The sequence below is a fragment of the Nyctereutes procyonoides genome, unplaced genomic scaffold (genome assembly GCF_905146905.1).
Source record: "Nyctereutes procyonoides isolate TBG_1078 unplaced genomic scaffold, NYPRO_anot_genome, whole genome shotgun sequence".
NCBI classification, from domain to species: Eukaryota; Metazoa; Chordata; class Mammalia; order Carnivora; family Canidae; genus Nyctereutes; species Nyctereutes procyonoides.
In genome coordinates this window covers 16183628-16200285 of record NW_026575040.1, presented here as the reverse complement: position 1 = coordinate 16200285, position 16658 = coordinate 16183628, and the positions used below count along the sequence as shown (strand labels likewise).

At 41.6% G+C, this 16658-nt stretch overlaps 1 protein-coding gene across 2 annotated transcripts in view; it reads left to right on the top strand.

Moving 5' to 3' along the window:
* The window catches only part of FAM81A (family with sequence similarity 81 member A), a 78274-nt gene that overhangs the window by 28082 nt on the left and 33534 nt on the right, over positions 1-16658 (top strand). For both annotated transcript variants that reach the window (XM_055320042.1, XM_055320043.1), the window contains exon 4: positions 15777-15895. In XM_055320042.1, coding sequence (XP_055176017.1) covers positions 15777-15895 — 119 coding nt within the window. The remainder of the gene's footprint in view (positions 1-15776; positions 15896-16658) is intronic.

The following is a 16658-nucleotide window of genomic DNA, read 5'->3' as shown; positions in this document are numbered from 1 at the left end:
GTAGCGTATCTTTGTTGTTTTGGTGTCTGAGGACATCCACTCCAATTTCTTTCTTTCTTTCTTTCTTTCTTTCTTTCTTTCTTTCTTTCTTTCTTTCTTTCTTTCTTTCTTTTTTTTTAGAAGGGGAGAGAAGGGGGGAGAGACAGAAAGAGAGGGAAAGAGAAAATCTTAAACAGGTTCCACACCTGGCATGGAGCCCGTCATGGTGCTCCATCTCATGACCATGAGATCATGACCTGAGCTGAAGCTAAGAGTCAGGCATTTAACTGACTGAGCCACCTAGGCCCCCCTCCAATTTCTTTTGGTTAGAAACTTGATTTCTGGGATGCCTGGGTGGCCCAGGGTACGATCCTGGAGTTCCAGGATCGAGTCCCACATCAGGCTCCCAATGGGGAGCCTGCTTCTCCCTCTGCCTATGTCTTTGCCTTCTCTCTGTCTCTCACGAATAAGTAAATAAAATCTTTAAAAAAAAAAAAAGAAAGTTGATTTCCTTTTGGTGTTTACCTTTCTTCCATTGGTTACAGATTGGATGGCTGTTTATCAGGTGCTGTATCACCTTTTTAGCTAGGGAGAATTGGAACCCATAAATTAGGCCAGAGAATTGAGACTCTCACTCCCTGGAACTTGAAACCTGAGCAGACTGATCCAAAGAGTGGAAATGCTTGGAGCATCTTCCCTGCAGCAGCTGTGCCTGCGGATACTGGCCAGTGTTCCTGCTGCCTAGCCTCTAGGAAACATCCTTTATGTCCTTTTCAGTCTGGATCCCCAGCTTCCCTATTGGTTGTGTGCCTCTCTTCCCTAATCCTTTCACTAAATCCCATTTTTCCCCCAAAGTCAGTTTTCCATTGCCTGTAACCAGAGAACTCAAATGATATCAGAAGAGCATAGGAAGTTTAAAAGATTGCTATAGATACTATACATGTTTTTGAAAGGTGATATTGGTATTTAGAATGATCTTTCCAATTTTCTTTTTGTGTGCTGAAGTATCCCAGAGGGTGAATAACTTGCCAACCCCAAGTTGGCACCTTTGCCAAACTGAGGAACCCCAATTTAGAGATTTCAATTTTGGAAAGGGGCAGAGATATATTAGGGGACTGATATCCTTGCTGTACCCAAATCTAGAGAAGGAGATGGATAAAATCAAAGCTGTTGGGGATAAATCATGATTCTCACATTCCCATCCCTTTAACCAATGGCAAAGAAGTGTTTCATAAAAAAATAACAAACATCCTTCTGTTTCATGCTAGAAAATAGTGTGACCTTTTCTTTCTTTCCACGCCCAGCATTTCCCTGGAGGTACTCAGCTAGGCTCCCTCTGCTCATGTGGGTGGAGGACAGACTGTAGACTGGAGCCAACCTATTCTGGCAGTACTGTTCTCAGGTAAAAGCATAGAATGTAACCGTGTCCTTAGAAAATTCTGGACTTGGGGCATCTGGCTGGGTCAGTTGGTGGAGCATGTGACTTTTGATCTCATGGTCATGAGTTTAAGCCCCATGTTGGGCATAAAGCTTACTTAAAATAATAAGTAAAATTTTAAAAAAAATCTTTAAAAAGGGAAAACAAGAAAACCCTGGACTTAATTTTTGCTGTCATCATAAAAAGTAATAGTGTCTTGGCTGCAACTGTGAGGTCCAGGGAATAATTTCCTCTTCGGTAGCTGCTATGTACTAATCCAATGATCAGAACCATTTTAAAACATATCATTTCCAAGCTCAGTGGAGCCCACAATGCTATTTAATAGTTTTTTTAATTTAGGAAGACCTCCCTGCCAGCTCCTCCTTTGCTTCCAATTCCCTTTCCCTGAAGGTATCCTGTGCACCCAGCACTTGCCACTGTTACCTCAGCATTTAATGAATAGGACTGGCATTGTTTCTCTACAAGTCAGTTTCCCCAATAGATTGTGAACTCCTCAAAAAGAAAGAAACCTTGTCCAACTCATCTATGCATTGTCCAGCACAGCGTTTGGAGCAAAATGCCATGAATGCTTATTAAGTGAATAAATGCCCAATTCATAGTGAAGCCAGTTGCCGATTTGCTGGTAGCAGAAAGAGAAGAAGAAACCCTAAGGTCATCTGTACAGACTGCAACCTTCTCAGATGAGGCATCCAAAGTCCAGGGAAGTGAAGGTACTTGTCTGAGATCTCAAGACCAGTAAGTGGCAGTGCTAAGACTAAACCCAGATTGTTAAAATCCAAAAATGTTTTCCTTTTCTTTTCTACTTTTCTTCTTGGAAGCTCTTCTAGAAATCTCATCTTACATAGCCAACTCTCAATCATGATCAGGAGTGGTTTTCAACTATTCTTTGCTTTCTCAGTATTTCTACCCCTTCAGGAAGAATTTCTTCATGAAAATAGGGAATTCTGGCTTTAGTTCTCACTGAGTTCTCTCCTGCCTCTTCATTCCTTTGATGCAAGGTCATTAAACTGCTTCATTACAGTTATTAGCAAACATTCCTGCGAATCCAGTCATCAGTCATGTTGGTTTTGCTAATTCTTTTTCTTTTCTTTTCTTTTTTTTAAAGATTTTATTTATTTATTCATAGAGACACAGAGAGAGAGGCAGAGACACAGGCAGAGGGAAAGCAGGCTCCATGCAGCGAGCCTGATGTGGGACTCGATCCCAGGTCTCCAGGATCACACCCCGGGCTGCAGGCAGTGCTAAACCGCTGCGCCACCGGGGCTGCCCGCTAATTCTTTTTCTTAAGGTGTGTTTTTAAAATGTGATTTTTGGGCAATTTATTATGTAGTGAGTTTTAAAGTAATTTCAATTCTGCTGTTTTTCCATCTGAAACACGTTGTATGGAATGATTATTCTTGCCTGAATCAGACAGCACTCTTTTCCATTTACATATATTTTTGGATTTGTGGTTTTGCAAATGAAATGATTTCCGTTATAGAGAGGAAAAACAGTAAAATCTGATTCTGATAAAAACATACTTTGCATGTATGAGCATTTACTTTTTATAACTGGTAATAACTATATATCATTATAAAGTAACAGAAGGAAATTTGGAAATTTAATAGATTCCAGTATGAAACACTAATTATATGGCTTTACATATATTATGAGCCTAAGTATGTTTACCCACACATAACTAAAATTAGGATGCTTGATGACATATCAGAATTGCCACATTGTAGCCAGAATTTGTTAAAGTAAAATCATGGTGTAGATTAAAATTTTAAAAGTACTAAAAGGAAGTCTTTATTTATAAGTAGTATAAAATTGGGATGTGGGTATTATGCAAAGGCAATATTTGCATATTTAAAGAAAAGAGGTGTGAAGATATTCAAACTGTATTTAAATGATGTGAGAGATGTATTTTTGTCTGTAGATTCTTTTTTTTTTTAAAGTAGGCTCTATGCCTAATGGGCTTGAACTCACGACCCCAAGATCAAGAGTCTCATGCTTTCCCAACTATGCCAGCCATGTGCCCTTTGTCTTTAAACTCTTTTTTTTTAAGATTTATTTGTTTGAGAGAGAGAGAGAGAGAGAGCATGAGGAGGAGGAGCAGAGGGAGAGGGAGAGAGAGAATCTCAGGCAGACTCCCTACTGAGTGTGATGCCCAATGCAGGGCTCGATCCCAGGACTGTGAGATCATAACCTGAGCTGAAATCAAGATTCAGACGTTTAACTGACTGGGCCACCCAGGTGCCCTCTTGTCTTTAGATTCTTTGTTTTAAAAAAATGTTTTATTTATTTATTCATGATAGACACAGAGAGAGGCAGAGACACAGGCAGAGGGAGAAGCAGGCTCCCTGAAGGGAGCCTGATGTGAGACTCCATCCCAAGACCCTGGGATCACACCCTGAGCCAAAGGCAGATGCTCACCCACTGAGCCACCCTGGTGCCCCTCGTCTTTAGATTCTTTTTTTTTTTTAAGTTTTAAAAAATTTTTTTTTTATTTATTTATGATAGTCACAGAGAGAGAGAGAGAGAGAGGCAGAGACACAGGCAGAGGGAGAAGCAGGCTCCATGCACCGGGAGCCTGATGTGGGATTCGATCCTGGGTCTCCAGGATCGCACACTGGGCCAAAGGCAGGCGCCAAACCGCTGCGCCACCCAGGGATCCCAAATTCTTAATGAATTTCTTTAGTGAACTGCCTGTTTAAAATTATTCTTATTGCTGGTTTACATTTGTTTTTCAGTTCAATAAATAACATTTTATTGGGTATTTGTTTTGTTAAAATCTGTCCCTGTAGATGATTTTGTATCATCAAACTAAAGCTGTAGCCATATCAAGATGTAAAGTTCACTCTTGGCTCCTAATAGAGCTATTTGAATTAAGGTATGTTAATACTATAATTTGGCAAATTTACCTTGATAAGTCTTTTTTTAAAAGAGTTTTATTTATTTATTCATGAAATATATATATATATAGAGATATACAGAGAGACATAGGCAGAGGGAGAAACAGGGTCCCTGCAGGGAGCCTGATGTGGGACTCAATATGAGACTTGATCCTGGGGCCCTGGGATCAACGCCCTGTGCCGAAGGCAGATACTCAACCACTGAGCCACCTGGGCATCCCTTGATAAGTCTTTATGATTCTCTGTCATGTGGCTCTGACCATAGTACACAGGAAGAAAAGTAAAATATATCGTCTGACCACTAGCCTATGTGATCCTTAAGAGCCAGAACTGAATCTTAATTTTTCTATTTTTAGCACCTACCACACTGTCTAGCACATAGTAGGAACTCAAAAAATGTTTTATAATCAAATGCCCTGAGGACCATGGCCCTTCCAAAACTCTGATTATCTGCCCAGCAGATTCCAATGTCAAAACAGATGACTCCTGTGTGTTAGTACACAGTAGGTGCTTGATAAATGTTGAATGAAAGAATCTATTGTTTTTAATGCATCTCCACCCATTGTCTCCTTTGGCAGTTTGCCTAATGATGTAGAGTATATTATCAATTATTTATTCCTTGGAAACATTCCACAAATAATCGTCATCATTATAAATTTAGAAGAGGTAATGTGGTCAACTATGAATTATACATGTCTAGATTATCTGTACTGTCTTTAAGCTTTTATCAATCCCTGGATGCCAACTCCTGATAATCAGTCCATGGTTCTTTTGTTGGTGGTAAGCTTCCCCTTCCATGACACTTTGATGACTTGGCAAGGGGTTGAGACCCCCATGTCCCCTGAGGGTTTTCCTGTGTCTTTAGACTTTGGGGAGCCAGGCAGTGGAGTTTGCTACCTTGCTGGTTGGAATTGGCAGATCTGCTCCTGGTTTTCACGTGCTCAGGCTTCATAATGTCTCTCAGGCTTGGGGTGGCTTCGACCTAGTTAGGTTATGGGAACTGTCTCAATCCTTCACCTATTAACTTGATTGTACATATTGCTAGTTTAATAATTTGCAAATGGGCCACTACTGGAGAGTTTTCTGAACTCAAGTGGTAATGAGGAGTTGGGCCTTATTATCATGTCACAGCAGAGGTGTGGACAATCAAGTTAATATACAGTTCGATAAACATATGGGAACTTGGTTCAGTGTGCATCTAGCACTGTAAGCAAAGAGAGTCTAGGTGGCCAGACTTCATATATTTTACCTAAACAGGAATTTCAGCCTGCAGCTGTGATCTTGTCCCATTGGAACAGGTTTATCAGCAGAGGGACTTTGGTGATTATCATCTGTATTAGTCAGGATACTCCAGAGAACAGAACCAATAGGTTATTTATTTATTACTTATAAGGTATTGGCTCACATGATTATGGAGACTGAGGCGTCCTATCATATGCCATCTGCAGGCTGGAAACCCAGGAAAGCCAGTGGTATAGCCCTCAGGCCTAGGATCCAGAAAGCTGATAGTGTAGACTTTAGTCCATATCTGAAGACCTGAGCACCACAAGTGCTGAAGGCAGGAAAATATGGATGTCCCAGCTCAGGAAGAATGGGAATGCCACCTTCCCCCTTTCTTTCCACCATGGCTCTCAAAGGATTGAATGATAACTACCCGCTTTGGGAAGGACATGTACTAGTTCAAGTGCTAATTACTTCTGGAAATACCCTCACAAACGCACCCAGAAATAATGTTTAACCAGTTATCTGGGCATCCCATGGCCTGGTCAAGTTGACATATAATTAACCATCACATTATCAAAATTCATTTTGTGTTAAGTCTACCCACTAGATGTGGCTTGTCATGCCTTGACCCTAGGGAGAGAAGACAGTGAGTTGAATGCAATTTGAGTATTTGTTCAGTTCTGTTGATAGAGGTTTTTCAGTGTGAATTAATAAATTGGTGTTCTGTTGTCTGCTCTTGTCTCTAATATATTTTAGCTTGTCCAAGTCCACCTTTGAGGACCTGATCACCTCTGTCTGGGGCCTGGCTAAATATAATCTCTGAGACTTGAATATGGAAGACCAAGTCCTAGAACATGGAGCTAAATTCATTGATCTCCTTTGGGACCCAGGCATTGTTAGCAGCACCCGGGCTACCGTAGGGACCCAGACATGCAAGGCCCCTGCTCTTAGGCCTGCTGCACGGTCTAGTAGGGTTTATAGCCAGTAAACACTAAGTAACCAAAATAATTTCAGCCTCAGTCCTGTGCTCTGGTAAGATAGGATGAAGGAACGTGATTGTGGGGTTATTTCAGGAAGAGAGTGGGTTAGGTAACATGTGAACTGAGACTTGAGTGACAGAAGGGGCCAGCCAAGCCACGGTGGTGTTGTGTGTACTGGGGGAGACACACAGGGCAGAGAACATTCCAGAGAGAGGAAGCTGAAGGTTCCAAGGCCATAAACAGAAAGAAGCTTGGCATATTTGAGGAGCAGAAAAAGAACCAATGGGATTAGAGAGTCATGGAATGAGTGGGGCAAGTGGGTGGGATGTGTGGGAATAGGACCTGATCTTTAAGCCTTGAAAGTTATGATGGGAAGTTTGGAGTTTGGAAATGGGAAGCATTATTTAATTTTAAGCAGAGGAACTTAATTCAAACCTTGGTGCTGGGAACACATTAGTGAATGAAACAGATAAAAACCCTTGCCCTCCTGTTGCTTACAGACTGATTTGTGTTTCAAAAAGATCACCCTGGCTACTACATGGGGAAGGGGTTGTAGGGGAGCAAGAATGGAAGCAGGGAGATGGGTTGGGGCTGCCATGGCAATACAGGGGCGAGGTGATTAGGATAAGGGAAGTCACGGTGGACATGGGGGGAAGTGGATGGGTTCTGGGTCTGTTTTGGAAGTAGGCTGGGCAGGACATCTGGCACGTTGGAGGCAGACACTTTGTCGAGGACTTGACAAATTTTAGGGACCCCTTGAATGTCCATATGGAAATGCCAAGAAGGCAGTTTGATATAAGGCTGGAACTCTGGGAAGTTTTAAGACCTACTGTGAAGATGAAAAAGTCATATAGGGAACTACTACATTATGAGGCCCTGCTCCATTGTAGTTGGGCCTTTCTTCAGGTGATACCGGAGTTACACTTTCTTTTCCAAGTCCTCACAAATCTGGGAAGAGTTAGAGAAGGAGAAACAAGCAGAGCTGTTTCTTTTCTGGTCATTCCTAGGTGATACTAGCTTGTCTGGGTAGGCGAGGTTGTGGGTGGGGAGGCATGGGTCCACATCACCTTTCTGTACACAGCATGATGTAGTGCTATGGGGCTCCTATGGGAGCGCCGTTTCCTACTGTCCTTGGGAAGGGAGATTTTGTAAAGATAGGCCTATCTTAGAAAAAAATAAATGAAGACTAGGGATATCACTTTTCCCAAGTGTCTGTGCTCTGTGAAACATTATTGTATGGTTTTAGGCCATGGACTTACTTACCACTCTGTAGTCTTTGCTGCCGCAGCCGAGTTTCCTCTTTGAAGGCAGGCCTGGGGGACACCTGGGTGGCTCAGTGGTTGAGTGTCTGCCTTTGGCTCAGGTCATTATCCCAGGGTCCTGGGATGGAGTCCTGCATCAGGCTCCCCACAGGGTGCCTGCTTCTCCCTCTGCCTATGTCTCTGCCTCTCTCTCTTTCTGTGTCTTTCATGAATAAATAAATAAAATCTAAAAAAAAAAAAAAAAAGAAAAGAAAAGAAAAAGAAGGCAGGCCTGGGACATAGCACATGGTGGGCATGCAGAAAATAGTTTGTGGAATTGACAATAATGGAGTGTCAGTGATAGAGTAGGGATGTAACCTTTTTACAGTAAGCACATCACTTTGATACATTGTTTCAAATGACAAACTAGGGAACATCACTGACTGTATAGAGGGTTTGTTTTTCCAAGGCTTCACCATAGAATTCTCTAATACCTTTTGTTTTCACATAACTTTTCAGTAACATGAATATTGCATTAAGTGTTGATGTAATTCTTTTCTGTATTATTCAAAGAAAGCACTTCTAATACAATATCTTATTCATCTGCTTAAGAATTTTGAAAGTTCAATAGACTTTTCTTATTTGTAAGCATTAAAACACACACACTATTTCCTGGTTATAAAAATAAGGCCTTTGTGGAAAATATACAAAAAGAGAAAGCAAACATAATCCCACTCTAGAGAGTAACAAAATGTTAATATTCTAGTATTTATGTGTATCTTATACATAGCTGGAATCATGCTGAATATTTATTTTTACCCTTTCTTTTTGCATGATATTAAATTGTACACATTTTCTCTCTCTTTTTTTTTAAAAGATTTTATTTATTTATTCACGAGGACACAGAGAGAGAGGAAGAGGCATAGACAGAGGGAGAAGCAGGCTCTTTGCAGGGACCCTGATGTGGGACTCGATCCCCAGATGTGGGATCATGCCCTGAGCCAAAGGCAGACGCTCAACCACTGAACCACCAGGCGTCCCATATTTTCTCTTATTTTTAAAAGCTCTCCATGAACTTCTCATTGGTTGCGTAATAATGTACAGATACCTTGGAAAATACTTGGTATATCTTACTAGGAAGATATTTTTGGGTATACATTTTTGTCATTTTTGTTATTATTTCCCTTAGGATTAATTTCAACAGTTAGAGTTACTGGATCAAAGGTTATGAACATTATGAATGTATTTTGATGGATCATGTCCCAGAAAGATGTATCAGGAAGGGCCAACTGTGCATTTTTAATTTCGACATACATTTTAGTATTATACATTAAAAATATTTGCTTTTTTAGTAAATGAAAATGGTATGATTTTTTAATTTTTAATTTTCAGTAAACTTTAGTAGAGCAAGTTTAAGATCACAGCAAAATTGAGCAGAAAGCAGAGCACTCCCATATACTTCCTGTCCCCACACTTGCACAGCATTACCCATTGTCAACACACCACAGTGGTACATTATTATGGCATGACTTTTATTTTGTTTCTTTGCTTGCTAGAAAGATTTAACCATTTATTTATTTAAAGATTTTATTCATTTGACAGAGAAAGAGTGAGAGAGAGAGAGCACAAGCAAGGGGGGTGACAGGCAGAGGGAGAGGGAGAAGCTGGCCCCCCACAGAGCAGGGAGCCCTATGGGAGGCTCCATCCCAGGACCCAGGGGACCGAGACACAAGTCCAGGGCAGATGCTCAACTGACTGAGCCACCCAGGCACCCAAGATCAAACCTTTTAAAAACTATGTTGTTTAATTATTTTTAGCACCTCTTTTGTGTGTTGCTGTTCATTTTATTTGCTTCGTGATTTCTTGACTGAGACACAACCCAGATGAAATAAGATTGGTTATAGTCTTTGCCATTTCTGCAGCATCTGATGCAGTGTTCCTCCAGGAGTCTGTGGGCCTTGAACTTCTGCCCTTCTGTGCCTATACCCTAGCTTTGGCTCTGTGGGGGTGGGGCTCAGGGATTTGTGTATTTAACAAACCACCTGGGGATTCTTATGCTCCCTAAAGATGCTTAAGAATCCCTGGTCTTAGGCCTTATAATAAACAAAGGTTTGAAGCATTACATATAAAAAATATGTACTACTTTCTATAAACTATAACAAATAAATGTTACTTCCTATGAAAAGAGAACACCAGCACTTTTTCATCAGTGGGAGAGTGTCAGAACCAGATTAGTCAGATCTGAAGTTTTCTTACAAGAATGTGTTCAGATGACTAACGTTTTGTCATTCACAGGTATTGTAGCTGGTTTGCATTCTTCTTAATAGAGTGGATTCATTCAGAAAAAGCTAGAAACTATAGCAAATAACAGATAGGTCTAGCAGTTGCAGATTCCTTTCAATGAAATATTTGTTTTACTGTCACTGTTACTCTCATCTATACTGGCTCCAACCAGGTTTCCAATAAGGAAAACACAAAAGCTTCACATTGCTAATTTCTGCTTTTTTTGTCAGGAAGTTTGAAAATCCTAAAAAAATGTATGTAAGTGCAGTTGTCTGCATACTTAAAAAAGAATAGTTGAGAAAAGGCAGCACAAAAACAATTTATGTACATCTGTGCACAAGTCTGTACGTTGTGCTATGTGCACTGCAAGCGTGGCTACCCTCTGTCACCTGCAGTGCTATTATAGTATCATTGACTGTGTTCCCAATGCTGTGTCTTTTATTCTCATGACCTACTCATTCCATAACAGAAAGCCTGGATCTCCCACTCCCCTTCATCCCTTTTTGCCCATCCCCCACACCTCCCCTGTGGCAACCACCAGTTTGTTCTTTATTTATGGGTCTATTTCTGCTTTTTTATTTGTTCATTTGCTCATTTGCTTTGTTTTTCCAATGTGAGGACACAGTGAGAAGGAAGGGAGAGAGCCATCTACAAACCAGGGAAAGGACCCCCCTGGGACAGGCCATGCTGGCACCTGATCTCTGACTTCCCAGCCTAAGAACTTCGAGAAATAGATGTTTCTTGTTCAGAAGCCAATCTGTGGCCTTTTGTTCTCACAGCCCCAACTGAATAAGACAGGACACCTAGGTGATCTGGGTACAACATAAAATTTCTCCCTTGAGCTTAAATTTTTAAGTCAGTAGATGAGGGGCATCTGGGTGGCTCCATGGTCGTATGTCTGCCTTTGATTCAGGTTGTGATACTGAGGTCCTGGGATTGAGTCCCACATCAGGCTCCCTGCAGGGATCCTGCTTCTCCCTCTGCCTCTGTCTCTGCCTCTCTCTGGGTCTCCTATGAATAAATACATAAAATCTTCAAAAACAAAACAAAACAAAACAAAAACAAAACCCAAAAGTCAGTAGAAGAGCGTGAGGCCAGGATGATTTCTTTCATGAATTAGTTGCCCACAAGGCAAAGTAGAAGAGATGCTGGAACATCAGAGCCAAATACAAAGCAAGAGAAACCATGTGGGGAAAGATGAAGACTTGGGGGATAGATCTAGGGCGTGTGAATACTTGGAGTTCCAGAAGGAGACAAGGAAACAGATGGGAGAAGAAACAATAGCTACGTAGAAGAATAATCTGAGTCTAAGATTGAAAATTTCACTGAGTTCCAGGTAGAATTGAAAATTTAAAAAAAATCCAGGGCAGCCCGGGTGGCTCAGCGGTTTAGCGCCACCTTCCGCCCAGGGTGTGACCCTGGAGACCCGGGATGGAGTCCCACGTTGGGCTCCCTGCATGGAGCCTGCTTCTCTCTCTGCCAGTGTCTCTGCCTCTCTCTCTTTCTCTCTCATGAATGAATAAATAAAAATCTTTAAAAAAATAAATAAATAAATAAAAAATTAAAAAAAATCCAGTTAGGAACATTCTTATAAAACTGAACTCCAAAATAGGACAAAAATCTTAAAAGCTTCTAGGTTATAAGGATCCAAGAAACGTACAGAGCAAGAAGCACTAGACTTGTCAGCCTCAAAGTTCACTGGGAGGAAAGACCTTCAAGTCAAGAATTCCATACCCTTTTGATTTGTCCCTACCCTTTGGATTGAGGAAAGGAGGATTATCAACGTGGCAGGGATTCAGAGTCTTCATCTAAGCACTTGATCTGGGGAAAGACCCTAAGATAGGGGAGAATGAAAAGGAGAAGCACAAAGGTAGTCAATGATCCATAAAACAAGATCTATATTATTTCATGTAAATGGATATTGAAGGGTGCCTGGGATTGGGCAACAGGAGCACTGAAAAAAGGAGAAAAAATTATTGAACTAGAAGAGACATTTTACAAGCAAAATTCTAATTATAGCCCAACTAGAAGTATGGAGTTAGCAAAGCCTACTTGGGAGGAGGGAAGAAAAGTAAAATCCTTCCCTATAAACCATCTAGGTTGGAGGGTAAAGGAGGGTGGACGCGAGGTGTGCTGAGCGTCTTGTGCAGAGGAGAGGGGGGAGCCATGCAGGAACAGAGCCTGGAGTAGACGGTGGTTATGGACATGGGGAAGGGAAGGAAGCCATTCATGGAATAGCAGTGTCCAGAAACATTCATAGCAAGAGGGAGGACAATGGATGGCAACCTGATTAAACCACTCTAAATAAGGAAAGGGAGTGAGAAAATAAGCAACATAAATTGTATATGTAAGGTGAGATGAACGGTCAAATGAAAACACAAACAGGGTGTGCCATGATTGACAGCACAGTCTGTGGAACTAGAGTCCCTAGTTCAAATCCCAGCCCAGTTACTTATTACTTGTGGCTTTGGGCAAGATACTAAATATCTTAGAGATTTCACCTCCTGTGAAATGGAGATCATAATAGTACCTACTTCAGAGGGTACAATGTGAAGATTAAATGGGTGAACATACCAATAGCACGCAGAATAGTGCCTGGTAGACAGTTAGACCAAGCAAGTGTTTCCTTTATTATTTACAAGGTGTAGTCACAATGTTAATATTAGGTAAGAAGAAACAACATTAAAAGCACTAAATCAGGGATGCCTCGAAGGCTCAGTGGTTGAGTGTCTGCCTTTGGCTCAGGGCATGATCCTGGGGTCCTGGCATCGAGTCCCCTATCAGACTCCCCCCGAGGATCCTGCTTCTCCCTCTGCCTATGTCTCTGCCTCTCTCTGTGTCTTTCATGAATAAATAAATCTTTTAAAAAACCCCGCTAAATCAAAAGAGAAGGTTATTGTGAAATGGTGATGGCCACTTTTATCACAAATCCGTATGTGCCAGAAAAAAATGGCAGCTAAATACGTAAAATGAAAAGGGTTAAAAATGTAAGAAGAACTTGATGAAAATATTTTATAAGAGGAGAATTCATAGGGATCCCTGGGTGGCACAGCGGTTTAGTGCCTGCCTTTGGCCCAGGGCACGATCCTGGAGACCCGGGATCGAATCCCACGTCGGGCTCCCTGCATGGAGCCTGCTTCTCCCTCTGCCTATGTCTCTGCCTCTCTCTCTCTCTGTGACTATCATGAATAAATAAATAAAATCTTAAAAAAAAAAGGACCCTAGAAAAAAGTCTTGTTCTTAAAAAAAAAAAAAAAAGAGGAGAATTCATAAAATGTCTTTCAGCGGTGGAGAGATCTACTAGACAAAAATAAATAAGATCTAGAAGTAAATCATGGAATCAGCAAACTCAATCTAACAGACAATATTGAACCTTTTGTTCCTTGAATAGTTTTTTGCATGGAACATTTAATAAATATGTGCCACAAATCAAACTCTAATACATTAAAAAAATTTCTTATTCCACAGACCATATTTTTGATCCTAAGCTAGTAAAGTAGAAATAAGAAAAATGACCAAAAAACTTAATTGCTTGAAAATGAAAAAGCACAACTCTAATCCTTAGTTACTAAATATCCTTAGATCATTGAGGAATTCAAAGTGAAAACTGTAAAAATGAAAGCACTTCACCCCCAACCTGTGGACACAGCAAATACTGTTCTAAATAAAGTCTGGAGGGACACCTGGGTGGTTCAGTGGTTGAGCATCTGCCTTCAGCTTCAGTAATCCTGGGGATCAATTTCCACATCAGGCTCCTCCCAGGGAACTTGCTTTCCCTGTGCCTGTGTCTCTGCCTCTTTCTGTGTCTCTCATGAATAAGTAAATAAAATCTTTAAAAAAAAAAAAAACCAAAACCTAAAGTCTTCATTATTAAAGAAGACATAATATAAATAAAGGAGCTCAATGCTCATCTTTTACAGTTACAAAAAGTGAATAAAACCAAAAAGGAAGCAAGAAAAATGTAAAAATACGAAGCTGACATTAATCAAAAAGATGAAAATGTTTAAATGGTTGAAAGGGAAAGGATGTAAGAAATCAAGAGCTTTGTCTTTGCAAAGGGGAGGGAAGGTGGTGGTGGTGAGGGCAGTGTGAAGACAATAAAGGTGGAGAAGAGGAGCACAGAAAGAAGGCATGTACAAAAGAATGAGGTACTAGAAGAAACATCGATGTAACCTTTTGCTTTTGAGTGGCCTCCTGTGACCTAGGCCTCAGGTTCTCCAGTCTGTCTGTCCATCTGTCTGTCATGCTTCTGTTCAACCTCTTTCCTGTTTTTGGCAGGCAGCATGGCAGAGCGGTTACAGCATACATTCTGGAGCCAGGCTGCTGGGTCAGTCCTGGCTAGTCACTTGCCATCCATGCAACTTTGGGTGTATCCTATCAGCTGCTTGACTCTCAATCCCAATCCTGGCCCATAACACAGGGGCCCCGAGAGTGTGGATTTGATTTGGTGAACGGCAGTGTGCAGTGCAGCCCCAGGCTCGCTGTCTGGCACGCGCTCGGTAAACACCAGGGGTGTCCTCGCCATCTCCATCTCCATCATTCCATAGAAGATTTCCCAGGATGGATGGTCTATGAGGCCATGCTGCTGTTGGGCCACCTGATCTTCAAGCAGTTCTGCTGTCATTGAATGCCTTTCTAAGGGACACCATTCTGGCTGCCATTCCAGCATGAATGCTCTTATCAGATCAGTACTAGAAGGAGATTGGTATTTGCTGTCTTTGCTGCATGCTAGACATTGTTAAGTGCTTTCTATGCATTGCCTTGTGTAACATTCACAATTCCCTTAAAAGTACAGTGACCAGGATGCCTGGGTGGCTCAGCGGTTGAGCATCTGCTTTTGGCTCAGGTCGTGATCCCTGAGTCTGGGATCGAGTCCCACATCGGGCTCCCCATGGGGAGCCTACTTCTCCATCTATTACTCTGCCTCTCTCTGTGTGTCTCTCGTGAATAAATAAATCTTAAAAAAAAAAAGTACAATGACCATTACTATTAACAGATGAGGATAAGGAAGCTAAGCGAACTTTGTACACACTTGCCCAGGATCACACAGCAGGAAGAACTGAATTTGGACCTGTTTGACAACTCCTGGCCATCCTCGTCCCTGCTTGCTCTTGATTCATTGCTTCCTGATAGATTTAGGAAAGTTCACCTAAAGCAGTGGCTATCAAAAAACAGCCTGGAGTGGTAGAAAGAGCTCTAACCTGTAATAGCAAATGTCCAGGGCGCTAGTCCAAGTCTGAGCTTTGCCCTGTCCTGCAGCAGTAGTTGGAGGGTGACGGTGGGAGTGGGGTCTCCAAGTGACATCCAAGTCTCAGGGTTTTTACTGGTAGGTTAAGGGACTGGGTCTGTGTGAGGTCTCTGAGGTCTCTAAGCCCCTGGTACTCTGTACACATGTATATCAGGTGACTCTTAGAAAGGAATTTTTTTTTTTAGAATTTTTTTCTTAATTTAATTTAATTTAATTAGTTTATCTGACAGAAAGAGAGCACAAGCAGGGGGAGAAGCAGGGTCTCCACTGAGCAGGGAGCCCAATGTGTGGCTCAATCCCAGAACCCTAGGATCATGACCTGAGCCTAAGGCAGATGCTTAACTGACTGAGATACCCAAGTGCCCCTAAAAAGGAATCTCTTATGAATGGAGTTAAATGTTCTTATTTTTGCCAAAAGTATAAAATGCTTTTATGGCAGCATGTAAATTCTCAGATGACCCCCTTGGTGGTTTTTTTTGTTTTTCCCAGGTACTCCAGGAGCAGATCCGGGCCCGGGACAACATCAGCTATGGAACTAATTCTGCCTTAAAGACTTTGGAGATGCGTCAGCTCTCTGGTTTGGGAGACCTTCGGGGAAGAGTGGCAAGGTACGTGGTGGGATGTATGGGACTGTACCCATCAAAGGCTGTTTTTCATCAACTCCATTTCACAAAGTATATATTCACAAAGCCCCGAAGCAGATTCTTGGCATCCTTCTAGTACATTCTCCTCCTTTGCCTGTAAACTCTAAGGTAGAAGTTACACCGGATTATGAGCATGCCATGATTTCTTATGTTGCCACTGTTGGAGTTGTGTTCTTGGAGGGAAGTGTTGGGAGAGTGGAACTGACCTGTGTAAATTGGCAGGGAAGTAATATGTTCATTGACTCCAATGATACAAAGTGTGTCTCTTAAAATTTTCATTTCCTTGTAATTTATTTTTATTTTGTTTTCTGAAAATACTGGTCTATGATAGATTAGAAATTTAGAAAAGAGATCTTTGATCTCATATAGTATGAAAGGCGCTGTTCCAGCCCTTTACTACTGAAAGTGTGCTCTGTGGACCAGCAGCTTTGGAATCACCCAAGAACTTGTTGGAAATGCACTATCTCTAAAATATTTATGAGCCTCTTCTGCCCTCTGCTGCTGTTAAGAGTCAAGCACAAGTCTACACAGGAGCAGCGGAGCCAATAAGCAATTAGAATCAGACTGAGGTGAAAATGAGGTTGGATGGAAAAAAGAACAGGACCCACATGGTCCAAGGCCTCAATGGAGCAGAGGAAGGTAGTGTTGGGGGTATATTTGTGCAGATAACACATGAAGGACCTTGGATACGAGGCATGTGTGTTTGGATCTGGTGGATAAACATCAG